Source organism: Gavialis gangeticus, unplaced genomic scaffold (genome assembly GCF_001723915.1).
Source record: "Gavialis gangeticus isolate Ggan-Ray unplaced genomic scaffold, GavGan_comp1, whole genome shotgun sequence".
NCBI classification, from domain to species: Eukaryota; Metazoa; Chordata; order Crocodylia; family Gavialidae; genus Gavialis; species Gavialis gangeticus.
Window position 1 is genome coordinate 59,678,665 of NW_017728993.1, and position 20,721 is coordinate 59,699,385.

General features: G+C 39.9%; 1 protein-coding gene across 1 annotated transcript in view; it reads right to left on the minus strand.

The window, feature by feature from the left end:
- Positions 1-20,721, minus strand: part of CEP350 (centrosomal protein 350) — a 114,865-nt gene that overhangs the window by 78,845 nt on the left and 15,299 nt on the right. The window contains exons 2-9 of the mRNA XM_019501786.1: positions 20,336-20,421; positions 18,923-18,966; positions 17,260-17,374; positions 15,380-15,512; positions 10,887-11,512; positions 9,120-9,233; positions 4,978-5,091; positions 2,931-3,077 (exon numbers count right to left, since the gene is read on the minus strand). Of these exons, the coding sequence (XP_019357331.1) occupies positions 2,931-3,077; positions 4,978-5,091; positions 9,120-9,233; positions 10,887-11,512; positions 15,380-15,512; positions 17,260-17,374; positions 18,923-18,966; positions 20,336-20,408 (1,366 nt within the window). The 5' untranslated portion in view covers positions 20,409-20,421. The remainder of the gene's footprint in view (positions 1-2,930; positions 3,078-4,977; positions 5,092-9,119; positions 9,234-10,886; positions 11,513-15,379; positions 15,513-17,259; positions 17,375-18,922; positions 18,967-20,335; positions 20,422-20,721) is intronic.

The window sequence follows — 20,721 nt, forward strand, 5'->3', positions numbered from 1 at the left end:
GTGTACATTGTCTTGTGACCTAGATGTCCGAGACAGCTCTGTATTCTGCTTGCTGGATTAAACTTGATACTAGCAACTATCAACTGAAGAAATCTGTTTGAGAAGACAGGTCTTCATCAGTTTGGCAGCAGTTATGGATCCTATGAATTCAATCATCAGTAATTGGATGAGACTATTTCTCATATCTCACTGAAATGACCAGCATGAGTAAGAAAAAGAAACAGAATAAGGCTGTGGTAATCTCTTGCCAGCCTTCTAGATATGGGTGGTTCATCTGTTCAGGCATGCTGAGTAGGTGCATTTTGCAAGACACTCAGTGGAGTGGATAAACTGAATAGTTCTTGTGCTGCCAGTGACTTGGCCAATTGTGAATTACAGATGCTTTCTACAGGTCACATAAATAACATTAAGGAAGTATATTTGTCCTCTAAACTTAAAGCCATGACTAAACAATATTGAGCCTCAAAGGAATGGATAAAGAAAAACATTACTATCCTGATTCTAAAGCAAAGTAAGCATTTGTTCAGTCTTCTCAGGTCTAGGATAGGACAAAGTTCTGCTCCCCTTTACTTTCTCTTTTTTTTCTTTTTAGATAAGGAAATATGTATAGAAGTGTCTTTTTTCTATACTCCATACATATCCATAACTTCTAGATAGCCAACCATGGTGAGGCAAGTCATAAACAGAAGAATAGGAAAGATGTTTACAAGAACTGAAGTTGGATAGGACATCCATGAATAACAATGTACATTCATCTTCCACTGTTACTGCAAACCAGGCCACATGGAACAGGGCACTAAAGCATCCAAAAGTAAGAGTTGTCTTGAATCAAAGTATGGCTCTTCATCCTCATGTCAAAACTTGCTGCCTGGAAACAAATGTGGGTACAGAAAGATGACAGACTTCTGACCAGTATAGGATTCTTCCCAGACGGATATTCAAAGGTGCATTTTGGAGATATGGTCATTTTCTGCCTAAAACTCAAAATGGCTTGCTATTTCCTGTTTGATGCCCAAGGAAAGTAGCATAGCAACTTTGAAGGAACGCAATGTGGTATTGGTATCTTTGTTCTAGTCCTCTGAAGGAAAAGTCCTCAGTACTGTTTTGCAACTCCTTAGGGATATTTCAGGCTCATAGCTATGAAGCCCTGTGTAATGCTCAAGATGACCGTGTAGGCTTATAGTAATGTTTTGGCTAAGAACTGGCCTTCTCTTTAATGAAGGCTTCTAACTCCTATCTGGCATCCTGAATAAGAAAGGAAACTATTACAAGTTGGGCATGATTTGAAACCTGAAGGCTCCGAGGGTACATCTACACGAGATGCGTTAATGAGCATTAGCCTAATTTAATGAACATTACGGGTGCACGTCTACACACGGGCACCCTTAATATGCATTAAAGATGGCGAAATTAGGCTAATCATACCTAAATTTCATACCTGTTAGTGCAGGTATCAAATTTAGGTGCAATTAGTTAAAGCACATTAACACATGTGTAGATGCAACCCAGCACTAACTTTAGTGCCAAGTCTCTGCATGTGTAGACACCTTCCAAAAAAATAAATAAATAAAAATAAAATAAAAATAAAATAAAATCACTCAATGTGCATTAAATGTAGTCACGTTTAGATGCACGAGTAGACATGCCCCCATTTTGGTGCAAGTAGAAGTACAAAGGGGCAAAATAAAGTTGTGGAGTTTTTTTTCTTTTTTCGCCCTTTTTAAAAAACAGTCTAGATGGGGGAAAATAAAACAGAAAAAAAAAAAAAAAAAAGGTAGGAGGCAATTTTAGGCCCAACTGAGTTAGAAGAGAAAAATGCTAAAGGAGACAGAACACTGCTAAACAAAAGTCTTGCTGCTTTGGGTGAAAACAGATGTAGCCATATTGCCCCTCAGGTTCTTGAGCAGGAGATAAAAGCACGTGGAAGATGCAAGTACAACCCTCACAGAAACTGCTGTTCAAATGTTCTGACCTGCTTCACATGAACCTCATGTACATGGTCAGTGGAATTCACAAGAACACAATCTAAGAATAGCAATTTTCAAGCCAAATTCAGAAAATAAAAAAGTTATAGGGGATAAAAATAAGGTTTTAGGGGGGCACTGACATATCAGTTGGCTATCAGATTGGCACCAATAAAAGGAGAAATCACATTATTAGCTATCAACTTTTTTTGGTCGTTGTATCCAATAATTACAGCCACGTACCCAGAGCACCCTAGCAAACGAGGTACAGTCCCCACTTCCCACTGCTGGCCTGAGGTCGCAACAGACTACAGGTACGGGTGAACAGCAGGAGGGGAAGGGGGCACAGGGCACAACACACAGCAACAAAAGGACCACTACTGGCTCCTGCTGCCACTGCCGTGGCAACGCTGCGTGCACAGCAGAGGCCTGAGCACCAGGGCTGCTGTGGAGATGTTGAGCTGTGTGTGGACAGAGTAAGGCAGTGAGTGAGGGACCTTCTACTCTGCCAGGCATCAGGCACCCTTGCAAAAGTGGCTTCCCCCCGGTGACTGTGGAAGGCTGGCTGTGTGGGGCCCACTGGTGCTGAGGTAGCAGTGCGCTTTGGGGCTCTAAATGGGCCCGGTGCAGCTGTCTGCACAAGAAGCGGGGGGCAGAAGGAGCGTACATGTGCTATAAATGCAAAACAAACAAAAGAAAGGTTTATTTATGTCAGTACTTTAAAATATCTTGCCCTATTACTAGATATCTATTACCAGATAGGCATTGGCCAATATCGTTAGTTAATCATCACCCAAGAAAATCTTTATTGGTGCACTCCTATAAGGTTTTATAACAGAATCTGGTTGAGCTGCATGTCCATAATACAGCACAAACCTGCTTAGTACATGCATAACTCAAACACACAAAGCTGGTAAATACATCAAAACCAAAGGAAGACTTAGTGTTAAGTAAACCCCAACTTACAAGGTTTAGTAGCTCTTTCCCTTCCAGTCCTGTCACTGGACGTTGCTCTTCTGTCCTGTTGCTCTAGCTTGGGTGCTGGACCCAGTATCTTTTTTACTAGCTTTTGTCCATCCCGCCAAGATGATGCATTTATCACGTGGCTTCCACCTACACAAAAAACAAGAACTGCAACACTGGATGTTTGGGGTTTTTTTGTCACTTTAGATTCTAATGGAAATTTTAAATTAGGTCAATTTCAGGCTCCCTACTTTAGCGAGAATTTCCTAACCAGACATGCTCATTTAGCACAGCAGTAGTGTTGAACCTATGGCCAGTGGGCTGAATGCAATTCACAAAGCCTGTGTGAACAGGCCATCATTGGCATGAGCTCACCAGCATGTTAGCATGGCTTCTGCTAGAGCTTCACGGGTACAACAAGCTCTCTGAGCTCCCCAACATGCCAGCACAGGCTCTGCCTGGACTCACTGCTTTCCTGAAACTCTGTAGCCTGCTGAATTCAGCCCAAGGGAAAAGAGGGGATACATAGCCATGGCATTCACCCCCTGGGCTCCAAAGCTGCACAAAAGCAGTGACTGCAGGCAGAGCTTGTGCTGACAACTGGTGAGCTCAGAGAGGTCACCGTGCACTAAAAGGTCCAGCAATACTTTTCTACATGGCCCTTGGCCCATTTTTTACTGTAAGATTTGGCCTGTTTGTAAAAAAAGGTTGAGTACCAGCATACTACAGCATAAGCAGAATATAAAAGCTTAATGGATAAATAGAAATTGCACCCTAGCTACTCTATGTGACTGAAAACTCTAGATGCTGACCTGAAGTAAAATATTAGGAAGTTTAACTGTAAGCTAAAGTAGTCCTTCATAGACTTGTCACCTAAACCTAAAACAGGTTACTATCAACGTTTTAAAATAGATGCAACAGCAAAGGAGGTTCTCTTGCCCAATTTGCCACTCTCAATTACTTCTATGCCCCTTCAGATAGACAGGACAAGGGTTTATCTTTCATTTCAGGTCAGCTGTCTGAACTAAAAGAAGCTAACAAAGCAGAATATGAGCTGCAGTTATTTATAGTATTTGGCTGTGCTGAACAATCTGTTACTGCAGTGACCGTAGGGGGAAGGGAACATCACTACAGATATGCCATTGAGCCAGCCCTGGTGCCTAGAATTTCAGCTAAAGAATAAGGAGCATTCTGTAGTTCAGCACAGAAATATCTACAGCTGGATAATACATCAGTAAGATTACTGATTGCAGTTGCCTCTGTGCTATTCCTTCTTTTAGACCTAATGATGACACAAATATTTAATGAGGCATACTGTTCCATTGTTAAAACTCTTCTAAGAGAAGTTTGAAACTAGTTTTTAAAGGATCCAATATGCAAAGCATGCATTAGAGGAGTTTTGATAATCCTACTTTCTCTGTAAGCAAGTTTACCCCCTTCCCAATTCCTGCACATGAATTCAGCAGAGCAGAACAGACTAACAGAAGACTAGCTTCCTAGCAACTCTTTCAAGGTACTATCAATTAAATACGTTCAAAATTTTCAAATGCTAGCAATCACTATCATAACAGAGTACTGACATCCAGCTTCCCTGAATAAAGCACATTGAGTGCACAAATGCTATATTATGCCACATTAACTTTATTTGCAAAGTGTCTTAGAATAATGAATTTGTACCTGTATCTCCAAGACTAATTAAAAGGGAGGGAAAAAGTTCACTAACCACATATCAATACATATAATGAAGAGAAACATACAATAATGAAGGATTAATAGCAAGATTAAAACTCTGTGTATTTTTTTTTACCTGTTGTTATAGTGGGTCAACACTAATTACTACATTTCCAAATGAAGTAAACAGAAAAAATGAATGGCAGGACAATATGGGGCTAGATATAGTATATAAAACTGCTTTTAGGACATTTTGTGCAACTGACCAGATTTCAGGCTGACCGTGACACTTCCATCTTTATCCCAACTCTGGACAAAACGAGGCTATGAACACACACATCTACAGAGAGAAGCCTATGTCACACGTAGTACCAGTTACCTGGTTTGGAATCTGGGCTTGATGACCGTGCCAATTTTTGGACCTTGCGCATTGGCCTGGTGCTTTTTTTCTCCTTACTCTTTTCAGTAGCCGTCTCTTTCACTGTTGAATCCTCTGAAAAGCAGCACATGAAGAGTTAACTGACACTTCATAGGAAAGGCAGAACACACAGAAGCAAACTTGCTTCAGTATTTACCATGATAAAGAAGATGCCAGAGAATGATGGCAAAGTTCTCACTATGTCATATACCAATAATGATTACATCCATATCGGGCAGTTCTAATTCCTTTATACAAAAACAGCTAAATTGTATTCTATTGGGACTCTGAAAACAACAGCTTAGACCCCATTAATGTGCTGTTTAAGCCAAGTTATCCTTGAGGCTTTGAGTGAAATACTCCACAAATGAACACTTTCAAATCAAATATTGCTTATATAAATGCTGGAAAATGGTAATGCCATAAGCATACCCTGAAAACTACAGTCATTTTCAGAAACTCATTTCAGGTATTAAAAGTGATTTTAATAATCTGGCATATCTGAACTAACATTGCTTTTGGATTTCACTAAATGATATTACATTTTATAAAGCTTATAGTAATGCTTTGTCTGAACTATCAGCTACTCCATTACTGAAATACATCATCCCCCTACTTTACATTGTGCATGATAGCACATTTGTCCCTTGGCTCTAAACCAAAATGTGACAAACTGAATATCAGGTCATTCTCTTTTCTGCAAGTGTGTGACTGCTGAATTTACCACAGCCTGCATCAGCTGTTAGAGAATTATTCTGCATATGTCATCATTTACAACAGAATTGAGAATTAGTTCGTATGCTTAATAAAAAAAAGAACGAAACATGTACTAATGCAATATTATCTATGAGCTTGTCTTAACAAGGCTAAGAAGGGTATTCTTAAACCTATGTTTTAGCTGAAAGTGTTAAAGCATTGTTTTAAAACTCTGGAGAAGATGAAGTTATTCTTAACACTTTTAGTTAACTGAGGTAAATGCTAGAATGAGATTCAGAAACAACATCCCACAGAGTAGGATTCAGAGTTGGTGGAGGTACAGTCTAAGAACTGGGCCCTAACTCACTGGAATATTGATTTTGAATACGCTATGTGCCCTAGTTATCCTAGAGTTTTAAAGCACTACATTCAAGCATTTATTAACATGTTTTGCAGATACACCTTTTATATACAAGCTATGTATGGCCACTGTCACTATGGTATGAGTGTCAGTCTTCCAGAGATTATTGCAAAGAGTGTACAAACTACTTCTAGAGCAGGTGTGAACAATTTCATTTTTACCGCAGAGGTGATTCTGAATTCTAAGTAAAAGTATTTAGATGAAAAATTTGTTAATTATTTCACAGCTAATCATTTTAACAACATACCATTCATGTGATTATTCACCCCTAATGAATAAAACATTTGAGTGAGAATAGTGGGTTGCTCTGAAGGTTGTTGGGATGAGGTATTAAGGGTTCAGTTTTTTCTCTCTATACCCCACAAATATTCTTCCAGTGATGTCTCCCCCTGACAACAAGGGGGAGGAAAAGCCCCTACCTAATGACAGAAAATTCCAACCCCACTCCCACCCATCTAACAGATGTTTTATAATACTTAAACTGGCAAAATAAAGCCTGCTTATACTGAAAATTGACCTGAAAATCTAGAGCTAGCAAAACATTAAAGAAACAAAATTTAAAAATATTGAGAGATTCTGCATGGTTTGTATTAATTTCTATAATTATAGAAAAAGATCATTTAAAAAAATGTTTCTGAAGATGCAGCTGAAATTTTCAGCTGAAAATTTTGTACCATAGAGCCTTGCAATAACATTTCAGTCCAGCTGACTGTATAGTGCATGGAGCCTTGCTGTGTATTTCTAGATGGCAGTAAAATTAAACATTAACATATGGACAGATAATATAACAACCTAAATATATATTTACAGTATGCTGCTATAGATTGTTTACTTGGAATCAGCAACTTGATATGATTTTTTTCAACTTTTGGAAGAGACATTGCAGACAGCTGCCCTACACATGGTATTAAGAGAGACATATGGCCAAACCTGCCTATTGCTCAGTTCTCTTACTGACAGAAGATTTGGGGGGGAAGGAAGACTATGCTCTACATACCTATTTTCACATTTAAACTTCATTTATATGAAACTATTTTATAAAAAAAAAAATCATATTTTCTTTTAAAAAATTTAAAAAATGTCTGTTATAACAAAACACCTATAAACATTTGAGTAAACTGAATAAAAAACATGGGTAGAAAGAAGCAAAAGCAACTTTAAGCCAAATTTTTTGGTTCCCCAAGTATGGAGCTGGACAAGAACAGATCCAGTCCCTGGTGAAATAGTTACTACATCAAGCATGTCCTAAATTAAACCTAGCTCCTTACAATATCAAGCGGGAGTTTAGTCAAGGATCATAGACAGAACTATGACCATATGCTCCCCTATTTTTCCAAGTCGTGTTTCCTATACTAATGTATCTAAGAAGGTAGGATTCTATGTCCATCCTAGGGATTCTTTTTTTTTTTTTTTTTTTTTTTTTTAAGAATAAAATCAGCAGCAGGGCTGCATATCCCAGGTTTACAGCCGCCTTTAAATTATCAGAATGCCATAAGCATATGTCCAAGGACAAGCGCAAAGTCCTGCACTTAGGACAGAACAATCCCATGCACCAGTACAGGCTGGGGATGACTGGCTAAGCAGCAGCTCTGCAGAAAAGGACCTGGAGGTTACAGTGGACAACATGCTGAATATGAGCCAGCAGTGCGCCCTTGTTGCTAACAAGGCCGACAGCATACTGGGCTGTATTAGTAGGAGCGTTGCCAGTAGATCGAGGGAAGTAATTATATCGCTGTACTCTGCACTAGTGAGGCCACAGCTGAAGTAGTGTGTGCAGTTTTAGGCCCCCCACTATATAAAGAATGTGGACACGTTGGAGAGACTAAAGAGGAGAGCAATGAAAATGGCTCGGGGGCTGGAGCACACAACTTATGAGGAGAGGCTGAGGGAACTGAGCTTATTTAGTTTGGAGAAGAGAAGACAGAGGGGATTTGATAGCAGCCTTCAGCTACCTGAAGGGTGGTTCCAAAGAGGATGGAACTTGACTGCACTCAGCGGTGGCAAATGACAGAACAAGGAGCAATGGTCCCAAATTGCAGCAACAGAGGTTTAGGTTGGATATTAGGAAAAAAGACTCTCCACTAGGTGGGTGGTGAAGCACTGGAACAAGTTACCTAGAGAGGTGGTAGAATCTCCATCCTCAGAGGTTTTTAAGGCCTGGCTGGAATGATCTAGTTGGGGATAGTTCTGCTTTGAGCAGGAGATTGGACTAGGTGACCTCCTGAGGTCCATTCCAACCCTAATTTTCTATAATTCTGTGAGAGATTTCAAGACAGAAAAAGTCTCTTTATTGACCATGAGGAAACTCTATTACCCAGTGATCTTCCAATTAGCATATGACATGACCATAAAACATCAATAGTTTGGAAGAAAATAAGTCACTTAACCGTATACACCGTCTATCTTCTCCCACGGGCATAACCACAGCTACCATACATGACAGACCACATTCCACACACAAAATAAAACATCTTAGGATTGCCAGCTTTTCACCACTCCTCTACATAACTACACCCTCTCAGTGCATCACAATACTGTACAAAGCATGTTCACAACTGATCTGGTGAGAAAGTAGTCTGGTACAGAAATACTTGAAACAGAGCACAGTTAAGGATACATGGCCTGTAGTATCTGCTTGCTTTGGTAACGGTAAGATATTTAGAGCCAACTGAAGATTTTCCACCACAAACAAGAACCCATAAAATGATTTTTCACAGAAAAGTGTTAGTGATATCTTTAATGGGAAATTTCTAAGTGAAATAATCATACAAATAGTTTCAAAGTTTTCTGCTCTATCAAAAAAAGAGGGTGGGAGAATTTTTTTAATTTAGTCAGTTCTACTACCAGTAGAAGTACAAGATATGTACCATTATATAGTCCACTTTTCATAGCTTTATGGATTTGTGTCAAATAAGCTGTAAATAGCCACCTAAATTGCTTCACAACATAATCTATGTGGATTAATAAAACTATGGCTGCTTCTTACCTGCTAACTGTAGTGCTATATCTCGATATAATTCCCTGCTGATACTGTGAAATTCATCTTCATGCCAGACCTTTCCATCAGGAGTACGAATCTTTGTCTCAGCAGGATTAAAACCTAAAGTATAAAGAACAAAAAATTGTCTAGATTTCACAGAATTCTTCAAAAACTTTAAAAAATAGCTTCCATAAACCCCTATGGAAAAAGATATCTCCATTACATCTCTAATGTAATTAAAGGTAAATTATATTAGGAAAAATAATATACTGCTAACAACTCCTACTCACTAATCTAGTGCTTCTCAGCCCAGGTGCTGTGAGAGCCTTTTAGAGCTGCCATGCAATATTAGAACTGTTGGGTATACAAACACCCACACCTGAGTCCCAAGAAAAAACAAGAGATTTCAAAAAGGAATCCAGAGGGTCAAAAACAATTCTGACATACTGTGGTCTTTCTGAGTTCACTGCAATAGAACTGCTCCTATTTTTTCCTGTAGTCAAAAAACAATTGAAAAAAAGTTAAGAGCTGGCATTTTCTGAGGGGTACCTTGAGTCTAAAAACATTGAGAACCACTGCACTATATAAAGTGGAATATTATAAACGGAGCAGATAAGAGACAATTTTCCCAGCCTCTTTTTTATGGGAAAATCATTGCTATCTCACACTTCAAATTCAGAGTAAATAGTAGTAATAATTTTAAGACTTCAAAAAAAAGTATATGAAGACATTAATGTTTCAAAAAAAAGCTAGACTACATGCCAAAAATGTGATTTTAAGGAGTGTTTTCTAATATATTTATTCATTCTTTGGTAATCTAGAAGGAGCAGGAGGAATTGCAAAAGAATGTACCATATTTATTCAAATCCAAGATGTGCCCACCCCCCCACCCCCAAATCAGCATGGAAGGAGCTTCCTCTTGGATTTGAGTACTGGCCTGAGGCAAATGGTAGCTCAGCTCAGATGTTGCACCTGGGCTTAGGGCTGAAGCCAGAGCTGAAATGACATCTGCCCCAGGCCAGAATGGCTTATTTGGCAGGGAAGGGGCCATGTGGACATGGGAAGGACAGGAGGTGACCTGCAGCCAGCCCCACTATCCTTGCCCTCCATGCCTTTGTCCATCCCCTGCCTCCCCCAACCCTCGCTCCCCTCTACCTGCACCCACCCTCCCTTATCTTCTGCTCAGGCTCCAGTCTCTCCAGCTGCCATCCAGCCTGGTCAGGAGATGCTCCTGTCTCTCCCTGACCTGGTGGGCTGGGGCCAGGTTGGACCACTGTTGCTGCTCACTGCCCCAAAGCCAGAGCAGAGCTTCAGTAAAAGGTAACGGGATAGAGGGTGAACAGTGAGCAGAGGACAGGGAGGGGAAGAGGAAGGGTGCAGGAGAGATGGAAGGCATTGAAGCAAGGGGCACGGTCTGGCCTCTCACCCTCTGCTGCTGCTTTCTCTGCCACAGCAGTGGGGTGGAAGAATTTAAAACAACCTTCTGCTAATTACATTCTACACATGGAAACTTGTAACATTATAGAAAAATTAGAGAATCTTATCTAAGGGTCATCTTAAACTGAAAGTCATCCTGAGTTCAGGTAAATACAGTAGATTTTCTGTAGGATTTTACTATTAGATGACAATTCCTGATTTGTGATCATATTTAAAATATTCCTGTCTTCTCCTGCAGTTCCCAAATAAGTGAACATTATGAGTTAGGCTGCTCTACAAAGCAAACTCTCTTCTCTCTTTGCATATAAATCAAGGCAAGATTGAAGGTTGACATACCTTTGTATGCTGGAGCAGGAGGTGCAACTGCTACTTTTCTGACTTTTGGAGTCACTGCACTCTCCACATTTGTTACTACCACTGGTTGCTCAGCATAACCCTGAAGCTGTCCTCTGCTGCTTAATTCTTCAGAATGCTCCCACTGTTTTCTAATCCGCTCCTTCAACTTCTCCAATTTATTATCATGCTGTCTCCGCTTTAAGATTTCTAGCCTGTGGGCACTGGAAGTACTAGTGGAGGAAGGGGAAGATTCTGACAGCCGTACCCCTTTTAGTTCAGGATCCTGGGCTGTGGTACTCAGAGTTTTAGTGCCGCTCTCATCTCCTCTGGATCCATTAGTTTCCTCCTCTGATCTTGTAGGCGTTACAGCTTTAAAAAGAACCTCATTGCTCTGCAAGGCATCAATTGCTGGACGGTCATTCAAATACCTGACAACTGTCTCATCTGCAGCAGAAGAATGTGGGCTTTCAAAATCTCTGATGTGTGGGTCCCGTTCATCTCTGTTATATATCACGTGGTTTGTTCCTTCAATCTTTCCCTCTGCTTCACTACCTTCCAAGCTAGATAGCAAATGCTTGGCCTCCAGCTGGCTAGAACTGTGATAAGATGGGGAACCATATGTTTCCCTAATGTTGAAAAAAAAATAAGTACAAGAACAGTAAAAACTACTCAAAGTGGGTTTCAAGTAACTTTGTAGTCATTACCATTTAACATTAAATACACAGTGAGTATATTTATATGTACAGTTAGTGTGCCAGGGTTCATTGCTCCCAGGCATGCTGTTTGCACATGCAACTGGGACAGCAACATGTGGAGCCAGGGCAGTGCAGCCCCAGCTGGCACGGGCCCTCCCTGCACTGGAGCACCTTTGTGTCCCAGCCAGCTCCGTCAGCGTCTACACGTGCATTGCGGCAGAGTAAATAACTCTGCCATAGGATGGTACGCATGTCTGGAAGTACTATCCTATGTCAGAGTAAATTAGTTTACTCTGTTTTAATAGCAACACGTGTGTAGGCAGTAATGTTTTACCACAAAGTTAATTAGGCAACTCAGCAATAAATGTCTTGTGTATGTTTTAATGAAAAGGTATTTTTATCGTGCATAAAAACTACAAAATACCCTTGCATTTAAAATGTAAAATTTGTCACTACTGAACACTAGGGCTGTGCCAAACAGGCCCTGTTCGATTCGGCCAGAAACAGGGACAGTGATTCGATCCGTTGATTCAGATCACTGTCCCCGATTCAATTCAGCTGAATCCGAATCTGATGACTGAACGCTGACATGGGGAATCAGCAATTCGGACACAGACAGAGCTTTAAAAGTTTTTTCTACATACCTTAAGGTAGCAGCACTGCTCATGATCGCTGCAGTGCTTGGGCACATGGAGCGTCCCACAGGACAGCGGGGGGAGGGGGGGGATCTCCAGCATGCTTGGCAGCAAACCCAGAAGTGGACCGAAAGTACTTCTAGTCCACTCCTGGGTCTGCTGGGGACTGTGCTGCACTCCCCCGCCCCCCATGTCCTCCCAACTCAGTGATCAGCTGTAGGGGGATGCCAGGTGCTCCCCCCAGACCCAGGAGGCACCAGTTGCCGAGCCGAGGCAGCACAGGGGGGCCCCCCTGCATGCTCCCTCATGGACCGGGAAGTGAACTGGAAGTGCTTCTGGTCCACTTCCAGGTCTGTTACCCAGCACACTTGAGAGCCCCCTGCACTCCTGTGGGATGCTGCATCTGCCCCAGCACTGCAACATTCAAAGCCCCTGCTACCTAGAGGTATGTAGAAAAAGCATTTAAAGTTGTATCTACGTTGGAATCACTGAATCTGTCTGAATCTCTCCAAATCAATTTGGAGGGTTCCGAATCGATTCGGAGAGATTAAAGGGTCCTTTGATTCCATTTGGATTCAGAGATTCAGTCACTGAACTGGGCCGAACCTCCACTGAATCAAATCAAGGACTGAAGCTTCACACAGCCCTACTGAACACTATGTGAGCCATGGCAACAAACATAATGGTTTCAGCATCTGTCCAAATAAACTAGCCTTCACACTTCACAGATAACAGTGCTTTTCAGTGGTTACTGTTTACAATACCAAATAGAAATAGCTACTGATGCAGCATGGAAAGAATTAAAAATGCAAACATCATAACAGGTGTTTACTATTGCCTACTAGAGCTAAAGTGGCAAGCGTTTACAAAGATATTCCCATTTCTAAAAGCTCAACATTTTCTGTAAGTTACCTATACATGTTCTATACCTTGAAGATGACTTGGTTTTTGAATCAAGCCAAACCCCTTTAGTAACTTGTATTTAGTTTGAATGTAAAACTTGCCATTTAAAGTTTGCTAAGCATTTTCCACACCAACAAAGCTATGCAAAGAAATGACTGATGTTTTAAACCTGAAAATAGGCAGAGAAAAAAAAAATCAACAAATATTAACGCCTTTGTGATGGACTTTTGGAGGCATTTAAAAAGGAAAACTTACAATATTAAGCATAATTCCCAATGTAGATCTCTAACAGAGAAGTTGTGCACATGCACACAATCACTTAGTTGATAACCCAGGGGAAAAAAAGGAAAAGACAGCAAGGCTTTTAAGTTGCACAAAACAAAAAGTTGCATCTGTGATATGAACTCTACATTAGCAACTGTTGAGAACAAAATGTAAAGGTCCCTTGGAAGTTTGTTAATAGAGCTCATAAGCTGAACAAGCTAAACAACTCTGGACTTTTTTCTTCCCAGCAGTGATTCTACACCCTCTTCTTTTCTAAACCCAACAACTGTTAATAGAGTATTAAAAGTCTGCAGTATCAAGCAAGCAGAAGCAAGGAAATTACAAGAATTTAGGTAATTTTGGAAATTTTAATGGACAATGTTTCTTATATAGGTACATCCTCATGAGAACTTGATCATCAACTAGAAAGAGCTCATCCGTTCCAGTTCTCTTTTCCCTCCTCCTCAAGTAAAATTATTTGAGGTATTAATTGTTTTTACAGGAAACTGATATCAAGAAAAGAGTTATTACAGATGAGGAATTAGAATCCATAGCAATTCAGTTAACTAGGGTGGTTAATTTGGTGGCAGGATCAAAGATTTAAAGTTTTCTTTCTATTGATACTTAGCTTATAAATAGTGCTGCAGGTGGGATTTTTAAATTGTCTCTCTTGAAGTCAACGTAAGTGCAAGTTCAGTGGGCAGACAAGGTTCTTTGGGTAAATCCAATATCTTTTATTACACCAACTCAAATAGTTGCAAAAATTCGTCTTAGCAAGCTTTCCAGTGGTAACAAAGTTAAGCCAATACTGAGTTTATTTTAAAAACCTGCATAATAACCAATTTTTACAAACCATCCATTATGGTTAGCATATCTAAGGTTGCCACAAGTTGAAGCAAAAAAATTATGGCGAAGTCATGGTAATGTTGCAAGCCTCAGAAATGATGTCAAGCTGTAACCAAACTAACTCTGCAGCAATGAGTTTAGCGTGATTTCTTTCTCTTTTTTATCTTTGTTTAGATTTTGAGGCATCTTCTAATAAATTTGGTAACTGGCCTCTTAGCCAAGATTTCCTATTTCTTCTTAACCTCCAATACTGCAAAGCCTGAAAGATGTTCTGTTCCACTTTCCCTTCATCCGTCTACGTCATTGCTGACCTCGTACTTATGCCTTCCATACACACATACACATAGTAAGTTAAATGAATCTTTAGCATCCCCTACAGTATGGCCAGCAATTCCTGGCTCTCTAGAACAATCCTATAAAAGAGCAAGTTTATGCAACAGTTTACCATCTTGTTCACTGATCAGTCAGCATGTAAAAGCATCCTGTTAGGATGTAAACAGTCTGTAAGCAAAATGTCAAGGAAGTAAAATAAACGTCTCATTATTCAAGATACTTAAAAAAGTCTTGTGTTTTTTCTATTACATTAATAAAAGGGCTGAACCTCAATGAAACTTGCATCTGTTCATCGAAAGGGGAAAATAACCATATCAAGAAATAAACTATCCTTTCTACATCGTCAATATTACATACTTGAAGACAAATAAAAACTGGAAAATTATCCTTTTAAAGCATCTCCTGTGATAAAAACCATAAGAAACAGCTATTTCTTTCCAAGGACTTGCATTGTATAAATGCCTTTTTAGAATGTTATACCTCCACTGATCACTGACTTGGGAGAGAACAACCAGGACAAAGACACAAAGCTGAGAGTATCAGGAAGCATAATTTTTGTTATTCATCACCATTTAAGTTAAAGATATAAGAAACCCAGCAAACCACTGGATCCATCTGCCTGTCAACAAGACAAAGTCCCTTTGCAAGCCATCTAAGATTAACACTTACTGAGGCAAAACCAAAGAGATTTTTGTAAATCTCCACAACTTGGCAGGAAAAAGAAATTAATCCCAATTCCGAGAAGTTACCAAAAACATTAGCATTTGCTCTGTAACAGCATTTTCTTCTGTAAAAGTCAGTTCTCTCTGGCACTAACCTGTATGAAGCCAAAGGTTCACGAAATTCTACACGACTACTTTTTTTCACATTGCTCTCGAGAGTGGTTGCACGAAGAGGACTACGAGAGGTCTTCTCCTTGCGTGACTTATTTTGACTGGAGGATCTGAAGGCTGAAGCAGAAACAAAATAATTCTTTAGATACTACCATCTGCAAGAAGGGTAAGTTTATAGGGATGAATGGTTTAGAATGCAATTTTCTTTGAGCTCAATTAACCCACCAGGACATAAGTTAAATGATCACCTTTGCTTCTTCAACAGGTATTTTAAGCTACTAGGAGAAAGTAGTGAACACTCTAAGCAAATCACTGCACTTGTCCTTTATCTCAAATCTGTAAAAGGATATTTTTAAAAACCTTAACTGAGAATGACTGAACCTAAACAAGTTACGTTGCTCTGGCTCAAAGATGCAATTCAAAATCAGTTTTCTTGTTATTCTGACCTGTCAGCAGACTATCTGACCCACAAAAATCAAGCAAGGCAAACACTATTTTTTGTACATGACTACATTTTCATAGTTAGCTTAAGCTCTAAGCCAAGGGTCAGCAACGTTTTTGGCCAGTGTCACAACACCCCAACTTTGACCTATGCCTTGACTTGGTGTGCCAGAGGCAGACAACAGGGCAGTCCCGTCCTTGTTGCTGGCAGCAGGTGCACATACCTCTGGGCAGATGGCAGGGGCGGGGACAAGACTGCGTTGCCCCAGCACCTTCCCTGCCGCACGCCCCGAGGCATGTGTATACCGACTGCCACCATGGAACCCAACCAGGGCTCCAAAGCCCAGTGCAGTTGTTTGCAGCCTCCCAGCTGCCTGTCACAGCTGTCCTGGGCTCTGGGCATAGGGTGGCCATTGATGCAACCCCAGAATACAAGACATCCCCTTGGTAAGAAGCAGGCCCCCTCAGGCAATCAGGAGTGAGGGATGGGGCCACCGCCTTAGCCAAATAGGAGCAAGAGGCTGGGCCACCATAAAAATGGCCACCTCCCTTCCTCCTTGGCTTGGAGCCCTGGTCTTCCTGGCTGTGCACTGCCCAAGGTCTAGTCTAGGCACAGCCAATAGAATTGCAAGGGACTGACGTGTATTTCCATCAACGAACTGAAAAAGTCAGGTCCTCATTGAGAAATGGACAGGGGACAGAGTTTAAAAACAAGACAGTCTGGTATAAAACAGAATCAATGGCCACCCTATCTGGGCAACTTCTGCCTGCCACAGAGCTCGGTCTGCTTGCAGCAGGACTTGCAGCCTCCCCACTGCCTGCTGTGAGCAGCTCTAGCTCCATGGCCAGTGGCAGCTGCCCAGAGCCCAGGTTGGCTGTGGTGTGCTGAGCAAAATGGCCTTTGATGCCATGCTCCGAGATGTGTGCCAGGTGTTACCAACCCCTGTTCTAAGCAACAGACATTATATGTCCTTCTGCACTTTTCAATGTCTCCAATGCCAAGATCATCCATCTAAAACTCAAACATTATAAGGAGTTACCCTAGTGAGCCAGTATTCTCATTTTGTAAACCTACTAAAATAAAGTTATATTGTTGTTAAAGTGTCAAGAATTATACATAGTCACTCCAACATAGCCACACACGTGTAGTTGTCAACTTGAAAGCCACGAGAAGAAGCTAATAGGTTATGCTGAACAATAACTGCCCCACAGCAACTTCCTAGCAAGTTTTAAACACCACCAGCACATGGGGAGAGGGGTGTGTGCATGTGCATACACACAGTGCTATGCTAATGTTATTTAGGTTGGAAGAATGTGTTTGTTTCCCTGAATTAATTCACAAATAGAGGAATTAGGGAGGTGGGAGAGAAGAGATTACAAAAAATAAAACCAATCCTTCCCAGCTCTACATGGTAATACATACCCTTTCTGCTTATTTTCCTGGTAGCATTGGCAGAAGACTTCTTGGCATCCATGACAGAATCAAACACAGCAGTACTGGTGGGAACGACTTCCAATTTGTTCTCAATGTGACGCAGCTAGGATTTCAACATATAAAACAATATTCAGTTTCAGTGGTTTGAACAATAAGACTATAGTTTTCTTTCTTGTATTTTCTTAAAAAAAAAAAAAAAAGCCCTCTCTTTCAAAACTGGAAAGCTAGATGCAAAAACAACTTTAAACTTCAACAGTACAAAACTGATTGATTTTGTGACTTGAAACTACATTTGATTATATTCTTCTATAGATGGAGAGTGAAACAAGATTTCCCATACTAAAACACATCTTCTAATTCAGGGGTGGCCAGCCTGAAGCACTGGTGCCACAAATGACACACACAAGATAGGGCATGAAGCAGAAAGCACACCAGCACATTGGGCAGGCAGCACAGGGAACGAAGCAGAAAGCAGAGCAGGCAGGAGAAAGGGATTGGAGAGGCACTTCGGAAGAATGCAAAGCTAATTTGTGGCACAGCTGCCAAAAAAGTTAGCCCCCACAAATCTAATCCAGCTCTTCAAATTGAAAGGGAAGCAGTTTGGACATAATCAAACCTAGTTACAGAAAATGTAATGCAGCAGCTTGAGTATTCATTTTAAGTTCCCACAGCAGGACAGCATTTTATTCCTTGGCACAAAACATATGCAACCATGGGCAAATCTAGGGTTTTGAAAGGGTAGGCTGGAGGGGAAATGCAAATAGTGCAGTGCATCATCACATACAATAAAAATAAACTAGAAGCTCTACTAAGAAGCTACGGGCTAAGGGCAATATTATTCAACAAAAACAAATATAACTTTATTGGAATGTGCATTAATTTGTTATATCATACAGTATTTATAAAAAACACAACAAACTATACTAAACAAAATATGTTGTTTCATTAGTCCTGTTGTCATGAAATACACATCTCTTTCAGCTTCACAAAACAAAATCAAGCCTTCTTGAGCATCTTGACAGTGCATCCAATGCTTCACTGAAAGTTATTTCAAGACCTAAGTTAACCTTCATCTGAGTTAACATTTCCACACCTGAGTTAATGTTTCTAGTTAGAGTTAAAAGCAGTCTGCAGGGCTGTGAAATAGAAGCTACATTACCAAAAGCAGCTAACAAGCAGAACAAAGGATAAGTTAATTAGTGGAACAATTTAAAAGGAGAGAGGGTCATTAACACCCATGACATAGAGAGCTTAGAAGGAATCAGGTAGAATATAATAAGTCATGAAGTCAAGTGACTCCCTCATTGTTGCCTAAATAGAAGTGTTACTGCCATGCCAGACGGTTGGTTGTAAATATCGGTAAAGCAAGAATCAAAGGGGGTGTGCAACTGCACTGCTGCTGGATCCATTCCTGCATGCAGCAATGAAATAATATATTGGGCTACTGGCTCAAACCCCTGATATGCGAATCCTTTTAGATAAAAAGGAGACAGACAGTTTCTTCAAAATGACTAGCAGAGCTCTGTGCAACTTACACGAGCAGGAATTCAAGAAATGACTTTCAGAAATGACTAGTAATTTCTAGGGCCCAACTTCCACTAAAACTGCAGTAGCCATGAATTGAGTTTAAACCAAAAGAAATAATACTTACAGCAGCTTTAGTTTGAGAAAAAGTATCCCATACTGCAGTTTGATCTCAAAAAACAAAAATAAAAGAATAAAAACAGGTTTCCTATTAGTTCAAACAACACAATAAAACAAAGCATTTTAAAACAGTTTTGTATGGCTCATTGCCAGTTTCTTTTAAACACGGTCATCCCAGCCTGTGAAACTCCTGTTCAGATGAATACAGCCTAATGATAACCTCATCCAAAAAGTGAAGAATATCAAAAGATTTCATTATCTGACTTTTATTAAATTTGATTGTTTAGTATAGTTTTGAGAGTTCCTTATTGTACTTGAAGTTAGCTCATCCATGTATTTTAAAGATGTATATAAAACCGGTTACACACACAGACAAGTTTCTGGGGAGTTTTCTTCTGTTCTCTCTCTTTTTTTTAAATAAAGAAACTATGAATATAATGTCAAAGAAGATGCCACCTGGACTACAAGACTACCACATGTGGAAATCCATTTCAAGTGTCAATTTATGTGTTTCAGTTTTGCAGGCCAAACATATGCAAAAAATGTTTCCAGAGGGCCAACAGGTATATAAGCTTTACTTACTTCAATCCCATAAACTGAACAGATGAGTCAGCTATTTTCACAAATCTAGTAATATCGCCAATGTTACTGAAACAGTATTTATGAATCCCTTTTTCTACAAAATATTTTAATCAGCACTAAAAAAAATCTGCAATTGCCTGTTACCATACTATCCAAAATCCTCAGTCAGGATAAGGGCCACACTATGCTCTAGCAGAAAGAAGTCAATCTAATTTATGATGTAAACAACTGGGGGGGGGGGGGAGTGGGAAGGAAATAAGGGAAATAGCAATAAGAATACATTTACTGAGAAATGGTACCTCAACAACACCTTTTCAGAAGCACTGAAAACCTGCAACTACATTTTATTCATTATATATCTATCAAATCTGACAACAATCTGACAATACATTTTTAGAGAACAATCAGTCAACTATGAGGCATTCCAATTACCACACTATAGTATACACCTGATTTTTAGAGGCAAGGCACACTCCTACTACCTGCTACTATTTTTAATTAACCTGTAGTCCTCAAGTTTCTTATACTGCCTAGACCACATTTTAATACAGATTTTGTATAATTTTTAATATAGATTTTTTGTCCTTTGGGTGGAAATAAAGCCTGAAATCAAGAACCCAAATCTATGAAATGCAATTAAAACTATTTGATATTTAAGCACTATCAACAAGTGCTCTGCAAATGTGCTCTTCTATAGAAAAGCAAATTAAACACAATATGGTTTTCTCCTTTGATCCCTAGTTGAAAAATTGTATCTACTAATTATATATACAAAATTAACAATACAATATTTCAAATCTTTTTTTCAATAAAATAATGCAACAAAGTAAATCCATACCTCTGGTAGAGTCCCTGTTCTGAGAATGCCTTGGATTTTGTAAAGGCACCTCCTTTGATTTGCTGCTCCACATCCTGTCAATTTACCTACAAACAAACAAAAAAAAAAAGCATTCAAGTAAAAATTATTTTTTGTAACAAATGAGAGCAAACATACTTCCTCTCCAGATCACAGGCAATATCATGATCATTATGAAATGAAGAATTATTTTAAAATGCCAGTTTCAAAATATTTACATCACCAAAATGACAAGAGTGTCCAGGAACAATGGTCACAAGCTGGCGGAGGGAAGGTTTAAGTTGGACATCAGGAGGCACTACTTCACGGTCAGGGTGGCTAGAGTCTGGAACCAGCTTCCAAGTGAGGTGGTGCAGGCTCCCACCCTG